Source organism: Haemaphysalis longicornis, unplaced genomic scaffold (genome assembly GCF_048455015.1).
Source record: "Haemaphysalis longicornis isolate Haplotype H1 unplaced genomic scaffold, Haemaphysalis longicornis Haplotype H1 scaffold_8, whole genome shotgun sequence".
In the NCBI taxonomy this organism is placed as follows: domain Eukaryota; kingdom Metazoa; phylum Arthropoda; class Arachnida; order Ixodida; family Ixodidae; genus Haemaphysalis; species Haemaphysalis longicornis.
In genome coordinates, this window is record NW_027526445.1 from 72,201,258 (window position 1) to 72,224,591 (window position 23,334).

Consider the following 23,334-nt stretch of genomic DNA (forward strand, 5'->3'; position numbering starts at 1 on the left):
AATTTCCGTCGTTTGAAATTAATTCTCAGTGCGTCAAGCGCAGTTCGACCTTATGGGGACTTTATACCCGTATCAACTGTGGTACATTCTCCTCAAACAACTTGAGCGTGTTGGTGAATGACGTATGCGACCGAAACGTAAGTTGCTGCTCGTTTCCACGATCAACAATGTAGACTACGACGATCGCCGAGATAAGTTTCTAAATTTCCCTTGTTTGCAACAAATTTATAAAGTAAGAAATTATGAAGCATTACTGCTCGCACAAGCGCTCCGCACACACACACGCCGTGCCTGCCCGCATGGCCGACGGAGCGGCTTGAGCCGACGCAGGTTGCGGCAGCAACGACTTGTCCCGCTTTCTAAAATCACACCAGTCGTGGAAAAGTAATTTTATATTGGTGAATGTGGATGTTAGTGTGGTGAAAAATTGTGCTAGGTAGTGTCATCAGCTGTGGTTTTCAGAGCGATGCTCAAATATCTGCCGCGATCTACACCGACCGGCCACCGAGGTCAGTCCCAGCAACGCCGACCCATTTACGCAAGGTGTGCCGAGTGGCCGAAGGATGGCGATACCTGTGCGCAAGCATCGTCTGAGGCCGTGGCAGGTATCTTTGATCATCGATCGCTTAAATGGAAACCACCTCTGATACAAAGTTACACTTACGAGAAAGGGCCTGATAGTGAGGTGAAAAGTTGTATTTGCCATTCGCAACTGTAACGACAGCGGCGATGGAATATCTGCCGCTATGCTAAGCCTAAAGTTCCCAACATTAGATTACGTGCATCCGAAGCCGGCGGCACGCTATGCGAGAAGGCCCTCTCGTCGGGAGCGCGCGTGTTCCGTTTGGTTTTCCCTAACGTCTTGGGGGCTCCGAACGCTCTCTTCTCCTATTCTAATACTCCCAATTACCCCAAATCATTAACAACGTGTTTCGCCTCGTACACAACCTCGCCTGCTATGGAGGAGGAGGAGTGAAACTTTATTTTTGATCAGAATAAAAGAGAGTTAGAGCCTGTGGCCCTCCGCACAGGTGCAGTCCCTATTCCGGGACCCCATTGGTCAAGGCCGCCACTCTCGCCCGTCGAACTAGAGCCCTTTGAGACTCCAGCCCCGAGCAATTGAGCAGGGCTGCCTCCCATGCCTCTCTGGTAGGGGAAGGGTTGGGGGATAACGCAGGGTTGCGCTGGCATGCCCACACCATGTGGAAGGTGTCGGACACCTCCCCACAGTGCAGACACCGTCCATCTGTTTTAGGGTCGAAATGCTTTGCTACTGCAGGGCACATAAATGTGTTCGTCTGCAGGCGCCGCAGTATTCGCTCATCGGCCTTGCTCAGACCCTTTGCAGGGGCTGGGTAAAGCCGGCGGTTATCGCAGTAATGTCTTACGATTTCTCTAAACCGCAGAAGTGGTTTGCTAATCTCCGAGCCGGGAGAGCATGGGTGAGGCGCCCGGTGGGTAAGCGCTCGGGCAGCCGCGTGCGCGGCCTCGTTACCTCTCAGACCCTGATGCCCCGGAGACCACACAATTTCTTTAGGAGCGGGGTCTACGAACCGCACCACTCGTTTTAAAATTCTGTAGGCCAAGGGTGGTACCGTGCCCGCTAAATACCTTTCACAGGCTCGGCGAGAGTCCGTTATTATTGTCCTTGACTTCGGGTCCGAGGCGGCGAGCGCTATGGCAATCGCCTCGGCTTGCGTGGAGTTAGGAGCCCGGTAGGAGAGCCCATCGACTTGCTGGTCCCTGTGAATTACAGCGGCAGTGAAAAACCCTAGAGGCGACGGTCCTGCCACATCAACGTAGAACACACCTCGCCCATTTCCGTATTTCCTTTCCAGGGTCTTAGCGCGTGCTTCCCTCCTGCCTTCGTGAGTGTGCTTTTCCATGTTACGCGGAAGTGGATGCACCCAGAGCCTGTGCCGCCACAACTCTGGGAGTTTGCACGTCTCCTCTGGGATACACTCATGTTTTATTTGTAGGCGATTAAGCAAGTGACGCCCGGACGCCGTTTGTGCGAGTCTAGTGTACTGATTTGTGAGATGAGCCTCTTTCAGCTCTTGATATGAATTGAGCACTCCCAGCGCCGATAACCTGGTGTTGGAGGTAGCCACCGGGAGGTCAAGGGCTCGTTTTGTGGCCTTCCTAATGATGACGTCAATGCGATTCTCGTGTTGTTTGTTCGTACGGAGGTAGGGTACGGAGAAGAGGATCCTACTGGTTACGAAGGCATGGGCGAGCCGGAGCGCGTCTCTGCCCCGTAACCCTCCGCGCTTGTTGGATACGCGTTGTATCATCCGTCCGACCTGTTCACCTGTTCGCTTCAGTTTGGAAATGGTGGTCTCTGGACTAAGTTTGTTGTGAATAAGCAGGCCCAGGATCCTAATTTCTTCCACTTCTCTGATAGAACCACCTGTTAAAGAGATGCAAAGCCTTGTGTTCTCTTTAGGATTGGGTTTAATGTGCAAAAGTTCTGATTTTGTTGGGGCACATTGGAGGCCGCAGTCATTAGCATAGCTTTCGACAATGCTGGCAGCCCTTTGAAGGCGGTCCTCCATTTCCCCGAGGCTGCCTTCTGTGCTCCAGATTGTAATGTCATCGGCGTAAAGGGCATGTTGTATACCCTCTACCAGAGCTAATTTGTGCGGCAACTGCATCATAGCGATGTTAAAGAGTAGCGGCGATAGGACCGCTCCTTGTGGAGTACCCCTTGTACCCATGTAATATGGACCGTACTCCTCATCTTCGATCCTCAGGAATGCTTGACGCTTGGAGAGGAAATCTCTGACGTATGAGAAGGCTTTCTGACCACAATCCGTTCTACTTAAGTTTTCTAGTATGCTGCTGTGCCGGACGTTGTCAAATGCCCCCTTGAGATCTAGGGCTAGGATGGCTTTATCGTTTTGTTGCATTGTAGTTGGTCGAATTACGTCGCGGTGTAGCTGGAGAAGGACGTCTTGTGCTGACATATGTGAGCGGAACCCGAACATAGTGTCAGCAAAGAGGCCCGTGGACTCAATGTGTGGAGAGAGACGATCCCGGACCATCGCCTCCATGAGCTTACCCGCGCACGAGGTGAGCGAAATTGGCCTCAGATTATCAATATTAACAATTTTTCCTGCTTTGGGTATAAAAGTGACCAAGGAGGTCTTCCATTCTGGGGGGAGTGGACGGCCGTCCCAGATTTGATTTATGTAATCTAACAGTTGCAAGTAGGCCGAGTCCGAGAGGTTCGCCAATAGTTGGACTGTTATACGGTCTCTTCCTGGGGCCGTACCTCGGCGCATCTTAGCTAAAGCTGCCCGAAGATCTTGTAGTGTAAAGGGGGCATCCATGTCAGGGTTCTGCTTGCCTGCGTATTGATACTCAGGTCCATTGGGGTCTTCCGTGCGGCAGAGATATCTGTCACATAGAGTATCTGCGAGTTGGGTCGTCGTACCTTGGTACCCGTGTAGGGCTCTTCGGAGTTGACGTTGTGTTTCCCCTCTCGTCTGAGTTGGGTCAATGAGACTGCGAAAAAGGCGCCATGTCCCCTTGGATCCCATTTGACGCGCAGCCGAATTGCATCTCTCTATCCAATTGGCGTCGCTAAGTTGGACAGCGTATTCTGCCGCTTTTTCAGTCAGTTCACTGATGCGGGCTCGAAGCTTGCGATTAAGTTTCTGTTTGTTCCATCTTTTAGTAAGGCCCCGGCGTGCCTCCCATATATGCATCAGATGGTTGTCCACAGTTGGGTTCTTTTCGGTGGTCTGAATTGTTGTAACGTGTTGCTGTTGCAAGGCGATGATCTGTTTCGCCCACTCCGTATAGCTGCCTGTGAGGAGAACAGGTGGAACTTCTCGCTGCCTAAATTCATGCCAGTTGGTTAGTTTGGCCTGGCCCCACTTTCTTCTAGCAGCCTTCGCCAAGAGGGTGATCCTAAGGAGGCAGTGATCGCTACCGAGTGTCTCCTCCAGGTTTTCCCAAGTAGCGTCTCTACTATTTTTAACTAGGGATAGGTCAGGACACGTGTCGCGAGTTACCGAGTTTCCCATACGCGTGGGACATGCCGGGTCCGTGAGCAGCGTAAGTCGAAGCGTGGAGATTAACTCCGCTAACTTGCGTCCCCTGGCCTGCTCGAAGTGATATCCCCAATGAAGGCTCGGGGCGTTAAAATCCCCAACTATCACGAGGGGTGCTTTGTCGGCCGATTTAAGTGCTCGATAGAAAACTTCGTTAAAAGTTATGCGGGGCTTGTGCGGGGGGCTGTAAATGTTCAGTACATGTATTGGAGGATCACGACGTCTAAGTGGAAGGACCTTTACCATACTGTATTCCTGTTCGGTTTCCAGACCTAGATCGACTTGGAGCGCCGTATACGCCTTGTTGACCAGGATGCAAGTCGTAGGGCCCCCCTGGAATGAGCTATACCCTGGAAGTTTAGCATCTGCTCCAGGCTCTTGAAGAGCCAGAATAGCTGGTGCGGGGCCGATGGACTGGATATATAATTGGAGATGCGACCTTTTTTTCCTATTCCGAAATCCTCTACAGTTCCATTGTATGATCACGAATTTCTCATCTGGAATTTTGCTTCGGGCTTTCCGCTGCGGTCGGTTAGCCATGATTGAAGATTATTGAGATTTAAGAAACATGGCCTCCTCCCTGGATTAACGGTGTCTCTAACGGAGGCACCAGTGGTTCCATGGGGGTAGTGGCCGAACTGAATTCCTGCAAGCCTGTGGCCGGGCGAGGCACCACCTTACGCCTATGCGAATCCGATCGCGGGGATCGTGAGCGGGAGCGATTGTCTCTGAGTTGTGTGCTGACCCAATCCTGAACTGTGTCCATGACTGAGTCAGTTACCGCTAGAATTATTTGCGAGAGTTCCTGCTGCCAGAGCTCTGCAAAGGATGCCCTGACTCCTTCTAGAATTTTCTTTGGCAGTTCCTCTATGGTGCGCTCCAGTTTTGTCAGCCGCTGTTCCACCTGTGGCACACGTTGTACAAATGTGCAGTCTGAGCATCGGGAAGCGCTAGACACCCCAGACGCGACCGAGGCGCTCTCATCCCGCTCTGATGGCTCGGACTGCTGCATTGGCTCCGAAGTCCCAGCTGTTGTTTGGGACTCCGTGAGCCCAGCTAGCCTCGTTTCTAACTCTTGAATTTTGTTCGCAAGAATTTCGCTCTGGCGCCTTAGCTCCGCATTTTGTCGCTGTAGGGCTACTTCGGTTTGGGTTGTGAGGAGGGAAGGGGAAGAGAGAGGTCGGGAAGCAGCCCTAACCCAATCGCTCACCTCGTTTTTGGCGTTTGGCAGGGTTGGAAAGTCCTCGGCGCTGAAAATCTGCGTCCTTGGCACGGTCCCGAATCCAGCGTTGTTCTTGACCGGAGCAGGTCTGCCCGACACTGGGGTCGAAGTCTTGTGGCTTCCCTTGCTTGCTTGAATCTTCTTGAAGTCTTCTTTCCGTTTGTCGGTGGTTGGTGAGGTTCCCGGCTTGATCGGTTTCCGGTATTTGCCGTTACATCCAGAGGTGCCGGTGAGATGTTCGCCCCCACAGATGAGGCAACGGGGAGTGCATTTGTGTTCGACAGGGCCCTCGGGAGTGGTAGCCACCTCGGAGCCGCATTGGTCGCAGCGTCCCGGCTTGGGTCTCGGGCAGATATCCGCCCTGTGTCCCACCGTGTCACAACGATGACAGGCGGGGATCGTTTTCTTGTACAATCTCACCGGGATGCCCTGGTCGTTGTAGTAGATTTGGCGGGGAACAAATTTCCCCTCGAAGATGACCACAGCGACGTTGCTGCTGCCAAGTCTTCTCACGGAAAGAATTTCGCCGTTTTTCCATCGCAGCTTGGGTTTGAGAGAGGCCGACGTATCATTGGGATCGATGGTGATGACCCCTTTGCAGACGTCGCCTGTGGCTTTGGCATGTCCCCGGAAGGGGAGCTGGCGTCCGTTGACTGTCAGCGTGACATCACCGAGCAGTCGTCGGGCGGCAGGCTCTGAGTTGAGACCACACACAATCACGTTTTGTTCCCACACCGGCCACACAGACAGTTCCACGCTCCCGCATTCGCGTAGGAGATTGCGCACTGCGGATCCGACTTGGCCTGGAGCAAAAGTTGCCTTCAAATCCAGCGTTGTGCTCGGCTTGAGAACCACGATGAGTTCGTCGCGCCCAATGTGGGGCGTGTGCTTCGGTCGCCACTGGGGCTTGCTGGATCTGTGAGTGGAGGACTTGCTAGCCACACCCCCTTGAGGAGCATGACCAGAGCGAGCCGCCGTCTGTTGTTGGCCAGGAGCGTCGTTGCCCTTGGGAGCTTTCGAACTGTGTTTGCGTCGCCATATGCGAATCATGTCTTCTAAATATTCTTCCTCGGATGGTGGACAGTCCTCGTGTTGGGCGGTGTCCATGCAGACGACTTGCATTGAGACAGGGTCATATCCCGTGATGGTCTTGGACGCCGCCACCGCCGGGGAGGCTCCGGCCTGCGCTAGCGGCAGCATGTTCGCCGCTAGGCTTAGTGGCGCGGCAGCCGGTGGATTATTCAGTCACTCACAGCTTGCTCAAAAATGAGCACTCGTGAGTTTCGAAATTGATGCTAGAGAAAGGCAGGAACAGCCTTCGTTGCATTTATAAGTTACCACGCCGAAGTCCTAATGAAAACTAAATTTAGCCCTGTCCAAAACCGTTAGAAGGCGTTGAAACTCGCGCTCATACAATTCATACATTGCGGACAAGTTTTCGCGAAAAGTAAACATATCAGCCGTGCAGACTACAGGCTACAGCAGTGATCGTTAATCGAATCCGGGCATAATTATGAAACAAAAACACTGTAGGTAAAATACGCACTGCTTATGCCAAACTGCAGATCATAGCAGCACTAGCATGTGCGGTGAAGCAACCCGATCACCGTTCTCGCGTAGTCGTTGATTTACGGGGCAATGCGAGCAGTACGCAAGGTGAGATCACAAGTGAGCGACACGTTTCCGTCTGTGTTACAAGGTGTTTCCTAGCACACACAGTCTCGTACATGTCACGTCACAATGAATTTACTGTGTACTTTTCTCTGCATCAGTTGCATCGTCCTTGGCGTTAGCTGGCTCCGTACGAGTTGTGGGTCGCGATACTACCTAAACGAAGCGGTGTCGATGATAACAAGTGAGTCGCTGATTGCTCACCAGGATTATTCGGTCTGCAGACCGCTCTTTTGGATAATTTACATCAAATCCACAAGAAGAGGAAAGACACTGTCAAAAAAACACACGCGGTCACGTACGCAGATGAAATGAGTCGTAGCAGACGACAACCCGACCCGGCGCCCAACAAGTGACGTCATTCGTAGGTGGCGCCAGGGTATGTCCTCGCGGCCAATATAGGTTGGCCTCCTATTCGGTCATTCGACGAAGCTGCGAAGCATGCACTCTTAATATCTGCAAACGCTCACAAAACTATGAGCACGCCTGCCCTTGTTTTAAAATTCTATAGAATGAAACAAAACACAATTCAATCATCCTAAAGATTATTCCCTTCGCAAGAGTGTGAGCTGGAGTCTTCACCTAGGCCAACCTCATCCTGCTTGCATTGCCGCTTGAAATCTCTTTCATTTCTCCCGATCTCCTGCAGACAACTGGCCTGGCGAGGGTGGCATTCGGCACCGAATTCTGGAGCCAGCTGCCAGACTTCGGAAAGCAGGCGCTCCTGACCATCACGTCGTCCCTGATGGCCGAGTTTATGAACGCGGCGGCCCTCTGCCACGCCATCTTGCCTTTCGTCACCCACCTCGTGAGTGCGCCCTTGAAGCGACAGGGGAATATGATGTACCCTCCTTGAGGCCCGGGCCCGGGAGAAACATGGTTAAAACGCGAAGCTGCTTTGAGCTTGTCAGGGTGGCACACAATAAAGAAAAATATATTCGGAATAGCTGAATCGGATAGACGTCGGCTTCATGATGCGAGGGTCCCAAGTTCGATTCCGATTACGGGAAGTGTTTTTTGGGGCGATTGATGTGCCTCCGCTTATCATCCTCATCATCGTTTTGCCAAACTTATTGTGAAAATTTGGCTTTACTGCAGTGTGGTATGCAGCGACATCGAACGCCATAAATGTGCATACGAAGTTTTGCCTAAAAAAATGTAGTTAATTGGGAAGAGGGTATATGAATTCGTGTACAGATTGCAACCATTTTTTCACAAGACCTTTTATAAATATTATTCGTACAAATTCTTACATCAATGACCAGCACAGCTAAGTTGAAACGCCGGAAGTACCAGGACACCTGAGTGGTTCTAAAAGGATGTTAGTGGCTTTCGAATGTCTGCGATCGGTCTGTGTGTTGCACCGCTCCTCGTTCCCGACGCCATTTATCGCAGGAGGTGATGCCAATGGTGGATTTTGTTGGCTGTCTCTTCGCCCTTTTGGCTTAATTCTCCAACTCCATTATAACGTCCGCGGTGTACTGGTGTTGACGGCCACATTTCTTACTGCCGAGTTTAGGCTATGGAACGCCTCGAGCTATGAAATGCTTCAGATACATTTATTTATTTATTAGATGCAACGCATCTCATGCTCGCCCCTCTGTCCTTCCTGCGTCTGTCCGGCGTTGTCCGCACAGCTGCGCCTCTCCTTCTCTCCTCTCTCCGATAGCGAACACTCTCTCCCAAACAGCTGCGGGTTGCCGCAGCGCACTCTCACTCTGTTGCTAGGCGCCGGTGGGCGGCGCTGCGCGCGCTGCGCATGTGCAGTACTCTCTCTCTCCGCACTCTCCTCTCCTTCGGGCGCTGTGTATATACACCATTTTCCATAAGCAGCCGGGAAAGGAGGAAAATACTCTCAAACCAGTTCTCTCGGTGGTCGACCAGTGTTGCCTGTGTGCGCTGGGCTGCTAACATCGCTCGGCGCAGTGTGCTCCGCTGCGTAGTTCAGGGGTATTTTGCACCGCGTGCTTAGTTTTTGCGGAACTTTCAACTGTTTTAGCCAATGCTGCGATGCCGTTCAAGGCGCAAACGTCGCTTGGTCAGCACTGCGCGGTGGTGGGTTATTGAACAACCAGAGAAAGCGAGAAACAGTCGCTGACAGCACGCACGTGCACGACACTGCCTGGAGAAAATGCAGTGCGGTTGCGGCGTGTTTTTGCTGCATCGCTTCCCAACACACACCGAGTTGAGATATTGGTGGGTGCCGTTGATAAATCGCAACGACTTTGTACCGACGACCAACTCCAGGGTTTGTTGGGTGCACTTGGACGGCAAGCAGATGGAGCAAAATCCATTTATCACACGCAAAGCTGCGACAGGGAACGGAACCCCCTAAAATGTTAGAAGCAACTTTATCCTTTACAATACAGCATTGATTGATTGGTTGATTGATTAATAGATTCATTATGGTGTTAAACGCCCCGACGCTTCATGGGTGGTGAGGCGCGCCGTAGTGGAGGGCTCCGGGTTAGTTTTGACCACCTGGGGATCTTTCATGAGCGCCGATACAATACAACATTACAATAACTTCTTGTTCCCTGTAGTCAATTTAAAATACCATATATTGTTTGGTCCTTACAGCCGATTGGCATTAAACAATCCCCGTTTTCATCTAATCTAACCTTTAAAATCACGGCGTTTTGTTTACTTTCTTTCAGGCCAACGCATTACGCTGTCAAACGATATGAAAGGATAACTTTCTCCATCGCACACTGCTAGTCGATAGCAGAATAAGCAGGCAGCCCGATGTGGAAACGCCGCTCGAGATACGCGTGAACGCTGCATTTGGAAAATAGCTCAACCTGTTCACAACGCGGTCAAAGGAAAAGCTTCTAATCCTTTTGCGTTGTCACGAAATCTAATTATAATTACAAAACAGTTACTGCTGGCCGCGTAAAGCATTTGTGGTGCAAGCAGCGGTTTCGCAAAGGTGGGCTCCGAGCGACAGGCCACATGCGTTGCGCAGAGTTAGGTCAATCATAAACACGATCATGATCAACCAATATTAACTCGCCCGAACGTCGACCCTTCTGCTCAACCTTCGCATAGTAATTTGACTGGTTGTGCGGTGGTGTTATTTTTCCTCCCAGGTAATTTCGTTTCGTCAGTAACCGTCATACGTCTAGTTAAGAAAGATTATATTACATTGCAATGTCAACAGCGTAGCAATCGCCTCGTCGAAAGTCCATCGCGAGCACGTATCACCGTGACTGTGCGCTGTGCGCTGTATCCATGCTGTGCGCGCTTCGCATTCGACGTGCGCGCTTCCGTAAACAAGACTAATCGGTGGACATAACAAGCACGGTGGCATTGAAAACGCGTATTTACTCCCCGATATCGATTTCTATGTCAGTCGGTGCCATACCGGTACGTTTGCATCGCGGAACTGCGGAGCACCACCGGCACCACCACCACACTGCTACTGCTGCTCGCAACAGCCGGGATCGGCATTTTCCGCTCTGGCAGCAAATAAAGACCTGAAATCCGTCCGCAGATGGTGAAAACAAAACAGAACACACACACACAAGCACTGCAACCGCTAACTTAACGCCAAACCACTACGGTTCACTCGGTAATGCACGGGTACCGAGCAGACGCACGGAAAGAACGGAGCACTTAAGAGCCCAGCGCGGAGGTTTTTGCGGTCGCTTCATAGACGGCGCTAGCGTCCGGTCCGAAAAAGCAAATGGCGGCGCCCACCTCTAGCAAGGAAAATGGTGTTATACACCATGCCGCGCTCCGGCGGTCTCAGTCGACGGTCGTTCGTGCTACGCTTGCATTCTCTCGCAGTACTCGACGATTGCTTGATGCGACGGTATAAGCGTAATCAACACGACGGAAACGCCAATGGAACCCCCCTAGATGCGTTGCATCACACCAGGGTTCCCGCTAGGGGAGGTGGGCGTAATTTTTACTGATACTGTCAACCCGCGCTTGAGGGTCATAACAGGAAGGGAGTACAATAGGGAGTACAAAGAGAAAACCGAAACAGAAGAAAAGGAAATCACAACACAATGAACACGGGACAACAGAATTCGCAGTTCTTTAACCATGACTAAAATAATCAGCAATTTCATTGTCACAAGTTTGCACATCGGTGCTATTAACAACATTGTGGGGTAAACGATTCTATTGTTCTATAGCATCCGGAAAAATGATCACTGAAAAATGTCAGTGCGAGCTTTGAAAGGTTTAGTGGGGGCGTCATGATTCCACCTCACGCTACATTTTGCGGGAAGGCGTACGTGCTCGTCTTTAGGTAATTTAAAAGCCCTTGGATTTTACGAAATAATATTTTAAGTTTTCGTTTCCTTCTTCTAATTTTCAGTGATTGTAAGTTGCATGAATTGAGCACATCAGTTATTGAATTCAGCCTTATGTATCTAGAGCATACAAACAGTGCTGCAAGCCTCTGAATTAGTTCTAACGTGGTGACCAAGTGTTTCTGGTGAGAGCTCCAAACCACGGAGGCGAATGAAGTCTAGCAACCACTTTGCTGCTAATTAGGCCGACGTCAAAGGTGGTTTCTTTCGCTCATCTGGTGATTTAGTGCTTTCCAACTAAACTCGACCGTGGGATGTTTCGCTGTAGCACTTGACACGTACCATTGTGCGCCTTGGGAGCTGCGGGTAGGCAGAAAGACGACAAATAACGTGGCTCGAATGGAGGAGCTGGTCATAACATAGCGAAGAGGTCGTCAGTAGAGTGTTTCCTTTTGTCATTGCCCCTTACTTCAAGGTATGAAAAGGGTATGCGAACTTTGGCACCACCCCTGTGAAGTTTTAGTTGCCATAACAGGTTTTTACCTGCAACATATATCTCATAAACCGCTTGTTTTTACCCAATGTACACCCAATATAGCCTAACTGAACTGAAGAGAGCCTGATTTTATTTAACGCGCTTAAAACCTTGGCAGGAGATTTCAAGGAAGGAAGGGCCGTAGTTTTTTCTTCAAGCGGTAGTCATCCTCATTGGTCGTCGTGGACAGCGCTCGGAATTCTGCTTATTTGAGCATTAGGAAACAGCTGAAATTTATTCCGGCAGAAGCTATTCACCTGACAAACAGTAAAAAAAATTTCAACGTACTTACGTATATCGACGCACTTTGAAAGCGAGAGCTGAGCGATACTTATTACCATCTTGTTCTCTCTTAAATCCTCATCGTATCTCTTTTTTTGCATCAGTTTCTTTGTCCTTTGGAGCGAATTAAACCTGCTTCTTTTCTTCTACACTGCGTACGCGTCTCTTGTCCGCTTTCGTTTCTTTGTCTTACGTCGCGAGATATGTCAGCAAGCTGACTGGCACACGCCACAGCTAACCTAGAGTCAACGTTCTGCGTTGCTGAAATGCACCACTTCTACTCACGTGCCATCGTGTTCCGGTATAACCCTGCAGAAACTGATTTATAGCTTTTACGTTTCCATTTAGCAGCTTTGGTCTTTTTTTAAAGTGCGTACATTGCCCCTCAAAGCTTTAAATTCCCGGCCAATCTAGATTGGCAACCAATTGGCAACCAATCCAATTGGCAACCAATGTGGTTGTTGGCTGCCAAAGCAACCAACAACCACAAATACTTTTGCTCTACGCCAGGAGCGTGTGCTAATTGCGAAGTTCGCAGAGCTCTGGGAACCTTCTGTGCAGACCACGCTTCAACCTCCATCCCATCACACATTCATGTTAAGGGCCGGCTTGTCGTCGTAGCTCATCGTAGAAGTCCAAGTTGGTACGCACCCAAACAGAGCCTTCGAAAAGAAAACCGCTCCTCTTTTCCGGGTTTGAACCAGGGTCCCCCACGTTACGAAGCTACTGTCTAGAGGCCGGTTTTAGGGAAATGCCTATTCTGTTCCTTGTGCTCATATCACCCCAATTTGGTATAAGAGCATGAATTACAAGTTAAAACGTACTTTAATGGTGTTTATTAATTCCTATAAACGTGTACTTTGGCGATTCGCCAGAATCTGGGCCTGTATAAACTCCATTTACCATCAAGTTTCGCTTTCGAAATAAATTGCTACTTATGATACTCGGCAGCCCCTCAAGTTTCGCTGTCGCATTAAATTGTCACTTATGATACTGGGCAGCCCTTCAAGTTTCGCTTTCACATTAAATTGTTACTTGTGATATTCGGCTCGCTTTCGCATGCAGCGTCAAATTGTTACTTGTGATACTCGGCAGCATTGACTGTTAGGAACCCTTAGAGTTCAACCTAATGGTCTAGTTTAACAAACGCCTGGAAAACAACGGCTCATTCACACGAGGCACAATTGTTAGTACAGAAATACGGAGATGGGGGTACTTTACTATTCATCCAATAATATTCAGTGATTCTTGAAGTACATTTAGGGTGCTCTAACTTGTGCAGTCTTCAAACTTGTGCAGTCACAACCTCGTTTCTAGAAGGATACTGAAATCCGACTCAAATTCAACGCAACGTTTCAGCATCGCACACGCCTTTATTAGCAGATAATTCCAATATTGAGGAGCCAACTGCGAAGCATCACGACGCAGTTGTATGCCCATACGTCTTTTTTTGTTAATTGCGCCATTTTGGCACAGGGCATAGTTAATAGGAAAACGATGGACAAAACAGGACAGGTGTGCGACAAAGAAGGAAAGCACACACACACACACACACACACGCGCACACACACACACACACACACGCACACACACACGCACACACGCACACGCACGCACGCACGCACGCACGCACACACACACACACACACACACGCACGCACGCATGCACACGCACACACATACACGTACGCACACACGCACGCACGCACGCTCACACACGCACACGCACGCACACGCACGCACACACACGCACACGCACGCACACGCACACACGCACACACGCACACACACGCACACGCACGCACACGCGCACGCACACGCGCACGCACACTCACGCACACACGCACGCACGCACACACACACGCACACGCACAATGTAATGCGGGCGCACTACAGAAAACTATGGAATCAAGTATCATCAAAGAATTCCAACAGTTTCGTAAAGTGGGCCGTGCGTCCACCGATGAATAACGGGAGGGCGGCCTGGGCGATGTCCTGTGGGCCCCATGTGTCGAGCTCGGGCTGGTTGAAGCCATGGACACTTCCCTAGCATGTGTAGCAATGTCGCCTCAGCAACAGGGGAAAGGCAGTAGGGCAGGTCGGGGAGGGATCCGCAAGACTAGAAGTCCAAGGTGCTCGCACAGAAGGCGTCAGTGCGACCCGCAGGCGGATTCTCCGAAGCGCGACCTCTTCACGGTGGGTTAAGCGGCCAGGAAGGTCAGAGCCATGCGCAGGGAAAAGAGCACGCGTGGAGCGTCAAAGAATATCTTTCTTGGTGAGTAGGGTGTCCTCCAGTGAGAGCTGCAGAAACGGGAGTGGGTACACCACTTGCTTCGGGTGAGCGGCTGAGTCGGCGAGAGCGTGCGTGGTCATGCTCCGGCGGGTCCAGAGAATTCAGATTCCTCGGACGGGCTTTAAAGCACGCTTTCCAATTAAAAAACTTTTTCAGCTGCTACACACCCTTTGAAAAATTGTCTATTCAAATCTGTAGCAATGTATTTGGCAGCTTCTGGATGTCTTGCCTGAAACAGTCAAATATCTTTATCGGGAAAATTGCTTTGGAGTTGTACCTAAGAGGACGTCCTCATGTAAGAGCATGTTAATTTCGTAGTAAATTGGCCACTCTCTCGCGGTTATTATTTGTCTCTATTTTTGTTGTGCTGTAATTAAATTGCGTGAGGCAGACATGACGTAGCGATTTGTTAACCACAACTCCCAATTCTCAAATATCCTTTTTTATGCCTGTTTCACTATATGCGACACTCGGGCAAGCGACAGTGGGCGTTGAACATAAATGTGAGCAGTTTGCTTGTTGAATTACGACAGTGTAGCCCTGTTAGTCCAGCAGTTTTATGTACCGGAACTGCTGGAGCCTTTGCACCATTATAACCAATAACATTTTCGGTTTTCCTGTGGTAGATAAAGGTCACGCAGGTCTTTGTTTGGAATTATTAGAATTATTGTAAACATTTATGGTGAAACATTGTTTTGCCTGTATTTTTGGCACCCATAACGCGCTTTTTTAATGGCTAAAAATTCGACTTCTACTAATGTCTACCCACTGCGGCCTTGAGGCACACGTTAATCATAGGCAAAGTGTTGGGAGTGATCTTTACGACATGGCGTTGCCACGGACGCTGCTGTGGCTGGGCCGCAACTAAGTATACTCTAAAATAAGAAAAACATCGTGAAATACGCAATAACTACCCCGAATTAATAAAAACTAAGTCCAGTGTCGCTACATAGACCTTTTCATGGGCTGCGGCACCCGTCTTGACCACTTGATCAACGTCACGTTGATACTGAGTCCAAGGAGGGCACCAGAGCCGCCTGTATCAGGCAACGCCGCCTGTATCAGGCAGTGATACACCGGCAGTGTTGCAAAAAACTGCGCCATACCAGCACACACACTTCCAATAAAGAAATGCTTGACACGGGCGCAGATAATCAACTACATGTTTATTGAAACGAAATAATATATATACAGAGCGTGACAAAAATCAAAGACAGAAAACCAGTATCACAAATGCGAAAAATACACGGAAAGAAAACGTGAACATTCATCACTCTGTCGCCCAACCACCACTGCGTGTGCGACCACGAAGCGGCAAAAAATATTTTTGCGTTCTCTGTGCGAACCACCGATGGCTGGCTCAGTCAAGCGTCATCGCTCCTATCGCCTTTGAAACTGCCTCCATTACCTTTCGAGTCTGCGTATTTCTGTCCCAGTTCTGGAATGGTGTATCCCAAAACCTCGGACACACCATGCGGCACGGCTCGCCGAGGCTTGAATACGGTCCATTTTAACCGTTGTCATGTGTTCCCTCAACTTAATGTGCAAACACTTGCCGGTTGGCCCAACGTAGGACCTCCCGCATGCGACACATACACTATATACTACCCCCGTAACACATTCAACTGGCTTCTTTCTGTCTAATACCACACACTCACCCTCCCGCCCGCCTTCTGCGTGATATTAGATGGTGTTGTATTACTTACAAAAAGCCATGGAATGTGTTACGGGTGTAGTATATAGTGCACTCCTGTCGTGCGAGAGGTCCTACGTCGGACAAACCAGCAGGGGTTTGAAGATTAAGTTAGAAGATTACGTCTGCGGTTAAAAATCGACCGCCTTCAAACCTCATAAAATATTTCCTCGCTTGTAATGACTGTTGTCAGAAGCTCAGTGATACAGCATGTCTGTACTGGAACAGAGATGCGCTGACTTTATATATAGCGAGTTTATTTCCAGAGGTGATAGGGGCGATGATGCTTGCGTGATCCTGCCGTCAGTGGCGCTCACAGAGAGCGAAAGAAGATATTTTGCCTTTTCGTGGTCGGGCACGCAATGATGATCAGGGTAGAGAGTGATGAATGTTTTCGTTTTTCTTTTGAGTTTTGTCGCGTTTGCGTTAGTGTGTTTTCTGTGTTGGTTATTTGTCAATAAAAGTGTACTTGATAGTCTGCGCCTGTGTCGTCCGTTTCTTTATCAAAAATTAGTGTTTTTGCACAGTTTTTTCACAATGAATCATTACCGAATCGCTCAGCTTGGCGTTGTTTGCCAAAAAGCAACGCAAGATTAACGCAAGGAAAACAGTGACGAAAAACTGCTTCACACTTCCGACAGATTTCACGTTGAGTGAAACTGCTTTATTTTTCGTTTACTCTTAAGGGCGGCGGCCATTTTGTTGACCGGACAACTGCAACAGCGACGGCGCTATTTCGCAAAGTGAGGCACTTAAGGCTTTCCCTTCAAAAGAAACCCGGGTGGGTAAAAATTCCGATGACCGTTAGAGATCGCAGGTGGTTTAAAATTTCTATAGGTCCTTACTCCTGCTTGACTCTATCCTAACTGCGATGTACGTACTTAACAGTTCGCTTCTAAGCTTGAATTTTCCTAACACTTCCGGAATGACGTAGAACAATTGTAGAGCCGCTAATCTGGGGAGAGAGGGAAAAAACTCTATATCATTACAGCCAGTAATCCTAGACGTCGGCCAGACCCCTTGGGCTCTAGCTGCGTCTTCGGCCAGCTGAATGGCCAAGACTTGATCCGCTGGGTTGGAGCTGAGCAGTACGGTCCCCCATTGCTCTACACTAGCGATGTTGCGACATAATGTTGTCGCCTATGGACAGGCCCACAGCGTGTGGGCCACGTTTGCCCTGTCCTTACACCGCTAGAACCTTTTTTCTGTGCTCATGAAACATTATTTATGAAACATTCATGTTAGTTTTGGCGGACGACTCTGTTCGTCCGCTCCATTAGTATATACTATTGAATGCTCGTTGTAGGAATAACAAAAAATTCGGTCAGGCACCTAGACACACCCTGTACCAACGCTATCCCGCCGGGATCCATTCCCAGGGTGTTTAAAAGAGCCGCGCGTAGTGTCGTTTTTCTCATGGGCTTCCCCCGCGGCTTCCTGCTGGGATTCCCCCGGCTGCTTTTATCAGCACAATATATCTGCGTCGCATCTTTGTCTTTACAGAGCTTGGGATGGCATTGGCCCCAAAGAGAAACGCGTAGACAAGCATACAATGTGTGCTCTACCAGGGACGTTCCTAGAGTGAGCTAAATCCACGAGTACACTGAGTTGATACAGCAAACGATCGAAGGAACAATCTGTTCACATGATGTATACGTACAATGGGTAATCAACACTCATTTCACGATGCGCAATATTTGGCTCCAGCGGTACACGTAAACTGCCCGCAAAGCGCATATTTGAAGTTACTGATGGTGCCTCGCATTAACCTGTGTATACGTAATCGAACTTACCTAACAATTATATTAAACAGAAAAAAGCTGGTATGCCCTAGGCAAAGCTGATATTTCCATACATAAGCAGTTTACGTATTGATTCGTTTCGTCAATATTTGGAATAATATTAGGATAATATTTGGCTAATTATAGGATAAATATAGAATATTATTAGGATAATTAGAATTATTTAGGATAATATTTACATAAGTCGCTCATCGCGTGCGGATTGCAGTCGATCGGGACGGAACACGGGGCGCTATACTACTGCCTTCCTGTGGCGGTTGGCGCCTCTCTCAACACCATTATGCCGGTCTCCCTACCCCTGGTGATGCTGCATGAGGCGGTGCCAGTGACGCGAAAGCAGCTGGTGAGTGAACGAAGGTCAACACTTCGCTTGTTACAATATATTAACACCGCTGGTAACACATTCCTTTCCCGAAAAACCAACGAATGCGCAAAAAAGTTTGGTGCACTAGAACAAGAAAGCGAAGCAGAGTTCTCAACAGCGTGCCAGTGTACAGATGCCTCATGACACAGTGACTGCATTCGGTATCACGACGCTTCAAAAAACAAATTCCAAATTCGCACGCTAAGGATGCCAGCTGACATTTAAAAAAGCAAATGGCAAATAAACAGACAAGTATTGTACGCAGTAAGAAACATGCCACAGTTACTTACAAAACTAGGAAGTACTATGGCTCTAGAAAAAATAAAAATCACGGCTTGAAAATTACTCCCACCACCGCCATTCAGAAAGTTGCAACAGCGCAAGTCGTTTAGCCCCTGCACTTAACGGTAAAATAAAATAAAAAATTAGTACGATGCTTCTGTTTTTCTCAGAAAGGTTCAACAGTATGACTCTATCCGATCCAGTTTCTGGTCAAGAATTACGAGAATTGTTTGCGCTGGTATTGAGGATTTAGGATTTTTTATTAAACCTAAAGCGCCATCGAAGCCTGCTGCTTTGGGTCACAACGGTCTATTGCTCCTTTATTATAAAATTGTCTTATGCCATGATAACGACCCTGGTGCAAATGAATAGTAGGCGCTGTTGTTTGGTTGAAGATCGTTTGCAGTGCCTAGTACCCCTGAAAGACACAAAAATATACTTCAGTTTTCATTGATCAAGTGCTTTAGTTAAAAATACAAACCTTTTGAAGTGTTGCTCTCTTAATCATGCAGAAACTATTGCCCTCGCCCGGTAACAGCCGCGTTCTTGTTCCCAGGGCCACACAAACAGATATACGCCACAGGACGAAACTGTGACGTGTGCCTCTTTTATACTGTGTTTAGTAACCTTCACGAGAAGCGCGGCCAGTAGAACTTTAAAAGCCTCCATTATCGCGACAACTTTATTTCAATATACACTCTCCCCGCTTTATCGCCTGTTTGAAAGAGGAATGACATTGAAAAAGGAGTTACTTCAAGAAGGAATGACTGCCTACGTGCAAGTACATGCAGATGATCATCGTTGCATGCCTCAAGTACTCACTGTGTATACGTTTGGGCTGAACACCATCATCAATACGAGACCAATTCAAGAATGGCCGTGCAATGTTAATTAAGATTGTATTCGTTGCCTTCAGGCACAAAAGCGCGCAGTTGCAGGCTGGGAATACGTCAAAAGAATTCAAGATTGTGGCAGAGAATATCTGCGGGCTTTGAAGAAAAATATTTCGGGCCTCAGGTTGCAAAATTTACCTCCATGCATTGGCCAGGAGTCCAAATGAAACAGCAAGGCACAGCAAAGACGAGCGAGTTCGAAAACCGAATGACTTGTGAAGCAAGCTTTGTTAACAGCTAAAATACTAGTGACGGAACAGTAGTTGCTATTCTAAAAGGGTTGCGTGAAAAAAATCATAAGGGGCAGTAGTGAAGAGCCATTAACATTAAGAGCCATTTGAACTTTAAAATGGCAGCTGCAGGTTTCCGTGTAGCCAATCGAGTGCTAATTGTTTGGCTACTTCGTGAAAGTTCCCTTGGAGTCCAGAAGTAGTAGAGTTGGATATTTGCGTTAGTGTCGTATCTAATTTGGCATTTACGCACCCCCTGCGACTTATTAGTTCAATCTGGGGGTTGAACGTTCTTACTGCACCGTGTTGCCGGTGAATTCTTACAAGGTGTTCAGTATGTGCGCAGTGATCTTCCGTACCGAAAACACAATGTGAGCGCGTTTCGGCTTTAGCCAATGTTCCTCTCTACTCGTGGTGTGGAATCTAGAGGAAGAATTACTCCTGTAGCTGCAATGGGAACAACCTGGGAAACAGAAAGTGCAACATTAAGGTTTCCACTCGTTCAATCACAGGAAATAATCCGCACCGGCACGCGTGTCCGCTACTAGCATGACTATCTTGCCTCGTCCTTGTATAAAATTTGGAATCAACCAGCCTTATTTGCACTTTTGTTTCTAAGAAGTGGATAGCTTTTTCATGACTGGACTGCACTTTATCCGGGTCTTATATCTTCAATGCCCAATTGGACGTTAGAAAACCGGGCTGCTAAGTTTTCTGTGCACTCTGACGTCTGGTCAGATGACTTAGGCTTTTCGAAAAAATTAGAATGCTTCTGCGATTTATGGTACGTATACCTAAGTTTTTTTTTTTCTTGTTGATGTCGTGGAGTGCTTGACCTGTCTATTTGGAGCACTGGGGCTCATCATCTCTGTTGTTCTCTCCACTTCAGATCTTGACCGGCGCGTTTGTCAAGACATTTGTGATCGCCAGCATCCTCCTCTCGATGAACACAACTGGAGAATATGTTTTAAATATCCCAAGGCCACTTAACACCACCCAAGGCCTGTACCAATTCGCAGGTCACTGAAAATACGCACAAGGTGCGAAAATGGTGTATTTTGTATTTGTAGAGCACATCTTCCCGTATAAAATGCGGAATGTGTTATAATAGACCCTTTTTAGCAAAGAACGCCTTGTGTGAAAATTCCTGTTTCTAATAAAATGCCACTGCATCCTAATGTACCTTCACTGTATGCCGCCCATTCTAAGTTGGCACTAAAATCTCAGCATGGCCGCCGTTTTTACTCATATGGACATGTTCCACTATGCACTAGAGGTCCAGCAGAACCTCACTCTTAGGAAGATTGTTTTAAAATACTCATCACGCGAAAATGGAGAGGCCCGGCGTCGACATGACCAAAAAAAGGCTACTAGAATTCGCCGACCGACAGTACAAAGACGATAATAGCAAGGACGACGAAATTTGGTCAGCATGGAATTTCTACGCCTGGTCTACAGAATGTGAGTGCAGTCCACACAACCTACCCCATCGACAATCAAAGGTGGACCTGGTGGATGCGTTGTTTCCATTGATTTAGTATTGTGTGTTAGACACATGGGATAATTCATTCGAAAATGTGTACATAGTAGCACTTGCAGTGCGATGCAAAGCGTTAATTAAACGCGTTGAAATGCCACACTCAACCGATACACTGACCTAAATGGTACCAAACCTACTTTTATATAACAAAACATTGCGCAGAATGGAGGTAACAGGGGAGTTTACTTGAAAATTTTGGATTTGCTGGGGCTGCAACCCGGGCGTTCACTTCAAAACCATCGATTCTTGAAACGCCGTGATCTCGCTGTATTGAGACCTACAGAGGTAGTATGAGCATGTCCAAAACGGAAGCAGGAAAGCAAGTTTACTTTACAGCAAATATGCAGACATTACGATGGGGGGAAAAATTAGCAGTGGCTTAGCTCGGCTATGCCAGTATACACATAGCGAGAGCTAAGGTTCAGCTGGTTGTTTTTAGCTTTCCTGGTAGTCTAGGATTAGCTTGATTATCATGGTTACTGCTGCTTCAATGACACACACGGTGTACGCATTATGTGATACATGTATATTTATCAAGCGGCTCCGGTGCAGCGTCACCAATCGCCCCAGAGCTAAGCTGGTTCACCAGCCGCACGCCGGTGTTGCTGCGACGCACGAGCCATCGGATCCACACACGGCCACCCCTCGCATGGTCATCAAGAGGACCGGGCCGCTCCGTGCGGAACGGAGGTCGGCGAAGACGCTGGGCGCGTGGGGTGCGTTAGAGACGCCGGGCAGCGAGCAACGTTCTATGCGCCGTGTGACGTCACCGCTCCTCGCGCATGCGGAGCACGGCTCTCCAGAAACCACGCGAAACTCCTCAACCTCGGCCAGTGTAGCTCACGCTACAAAAAGAAAACAAAAAAAAACACTGAAGAAAACGATGCAAACATGAGAGGTCCATGATGGCGGCAATGCCAAGACAATGGTACCACCGCAAGCATTTCGACGCTAAGATTACACCTGAGACTTATATCCCTCGGAAACGATACTCCGTTCCAATATAGGCACAAGCCCCCCACTTCCGGTACGACGCAAAACGTTAACTAGACGTGTGGCCGCGCCCCGAGTCTAAATCCACCCAACCGATACCATACGACTTTCGTAAATATAAGTGTGAACTGGTATACTTTAGGTCATTTTAGATGAATGAGGCTCAGCTATTTTGTGGTACTGTCCACAGAATAGACCTAAACATTACCTTGTGGTCTGGTCCACAGAACAGTTCTGACTTGCATGCACTTAACCGAGCTAATAAAACACGGTATAAAAAAAAATGGCGCAGCCTGCACTAGTGGTGCCAGGCTGGAGAAACAGCAGAGCTGGCCGCTCCTCTCCCTTCATCGGAGACGCGGCTTTGTTTCCGAACTTGCCGGCGAAAGTTCTCCGTGACTGGCAGGCCCGGATTGCTTCGTGCGCAGGATTTCAAATCTCTCCCAAAATGAATCGCGCAAGCACACGCTTGAACCCGCGGGCCGCGTAGAAATCCACAGCCAACGCCCGCACTACGAACCCAAAGGAAATGCTCTGCGCCCGAAATGCAATGGTAGCACCCTGTATATTAAGCGCCAATATTTGTAAAGAGACCCGCCGCGGTGGCTCAGTGGCTAAGGCGTTGTGCTGCTGAGCACGAGGTCGCGGGCTCAATTCCCGGCCGCAGCGGACGCTTTTCTGGTGGAGGCGAAAAGCAAAAACGCCCGTGTGTACGAGATTTCGGCGCACGTTAAAGATCCCCAGGTGTTCAAAATTAATCCAGAGCCTTTCACTATGGCACTCCTCATTGCCTGCGTTGCGTCGGTGCGTTAAACCCTACAATCATCATCATCATAATCATAATCATCATCATCTATATTTGTAAAGAGTTCTTGTATATCTGATTCTGTATATTTGAATTAAATATCATGAAAGAAAGAATGATCATAGCTCAATTGGTTGCACGCCAGTTTCACAACACAAGGGACCCAGTTTCGACTCCATCCATGGGGACCGTTTTTTTTTTTTTTTTCAATTGGCTGCACATGTTATTGTTCCCCGCCGCTGCAGTCTCTTCCCTTCTGGCCTTTGGGGTGGCCCAGTGGTTACGTTTCCGGTTTCACGGCGTAAAAATCCCGGATTCACTTCCCGGCACTTCTCTAACCACATTTTTTTCTTCAGGCGTCAAGGTTTCTTGGTGCTACAGCAGATGTATGAAAAAAAAAAGAAATCGA

At 48.6% G+C, this 23,334-nt stretch overlaps 2 protein-coding genes across 2 annotated transcripts in view; one reads left to right on the forward strand and one right to left on the reverse strand.

Moving 5' to 3' along the window:
- The window catches only part of LOC144149562 (putative transporter B0285.6), a 42,598-nt gene extending 21,872 nt beyond the window's left edge, over positions 1-20,726 (forward strand). Inside the window, exons 4-6 of the mRNA XM_077681199.1 lie at positions 7,601-7,759; positions 18,027-18,161; positions 20,477-20,726. Of these exons, the coding sequence (XP_077537325.1) occupies positions 7,601-7,759; positions 18,027-18,161; positions 20,477-20,614 (432 nt within the window). The 3' untranslated portion in view covers positions 20,615-20,726. The remainder of the gene's footprint in view (positions 1-7,600; positions 7,760-18,026; positions 18,162-20,476) is intronic.
- On the reverse strand, positions 985-2,717 carry LOC144149398 (uncharacterized). The gene has a single exon (XM_077680957.1). It carries the CDS (start codon positions 2,715-2,717, stop codon positions 1,041-1,043), a length of 1,677 nt encoding a protein of 558 aa, XP_077537083.1. The 3' UTR covers positions 985-1,040.
- Positions 20,727-23,334: the final 2,608 nt, after the last annotated feature.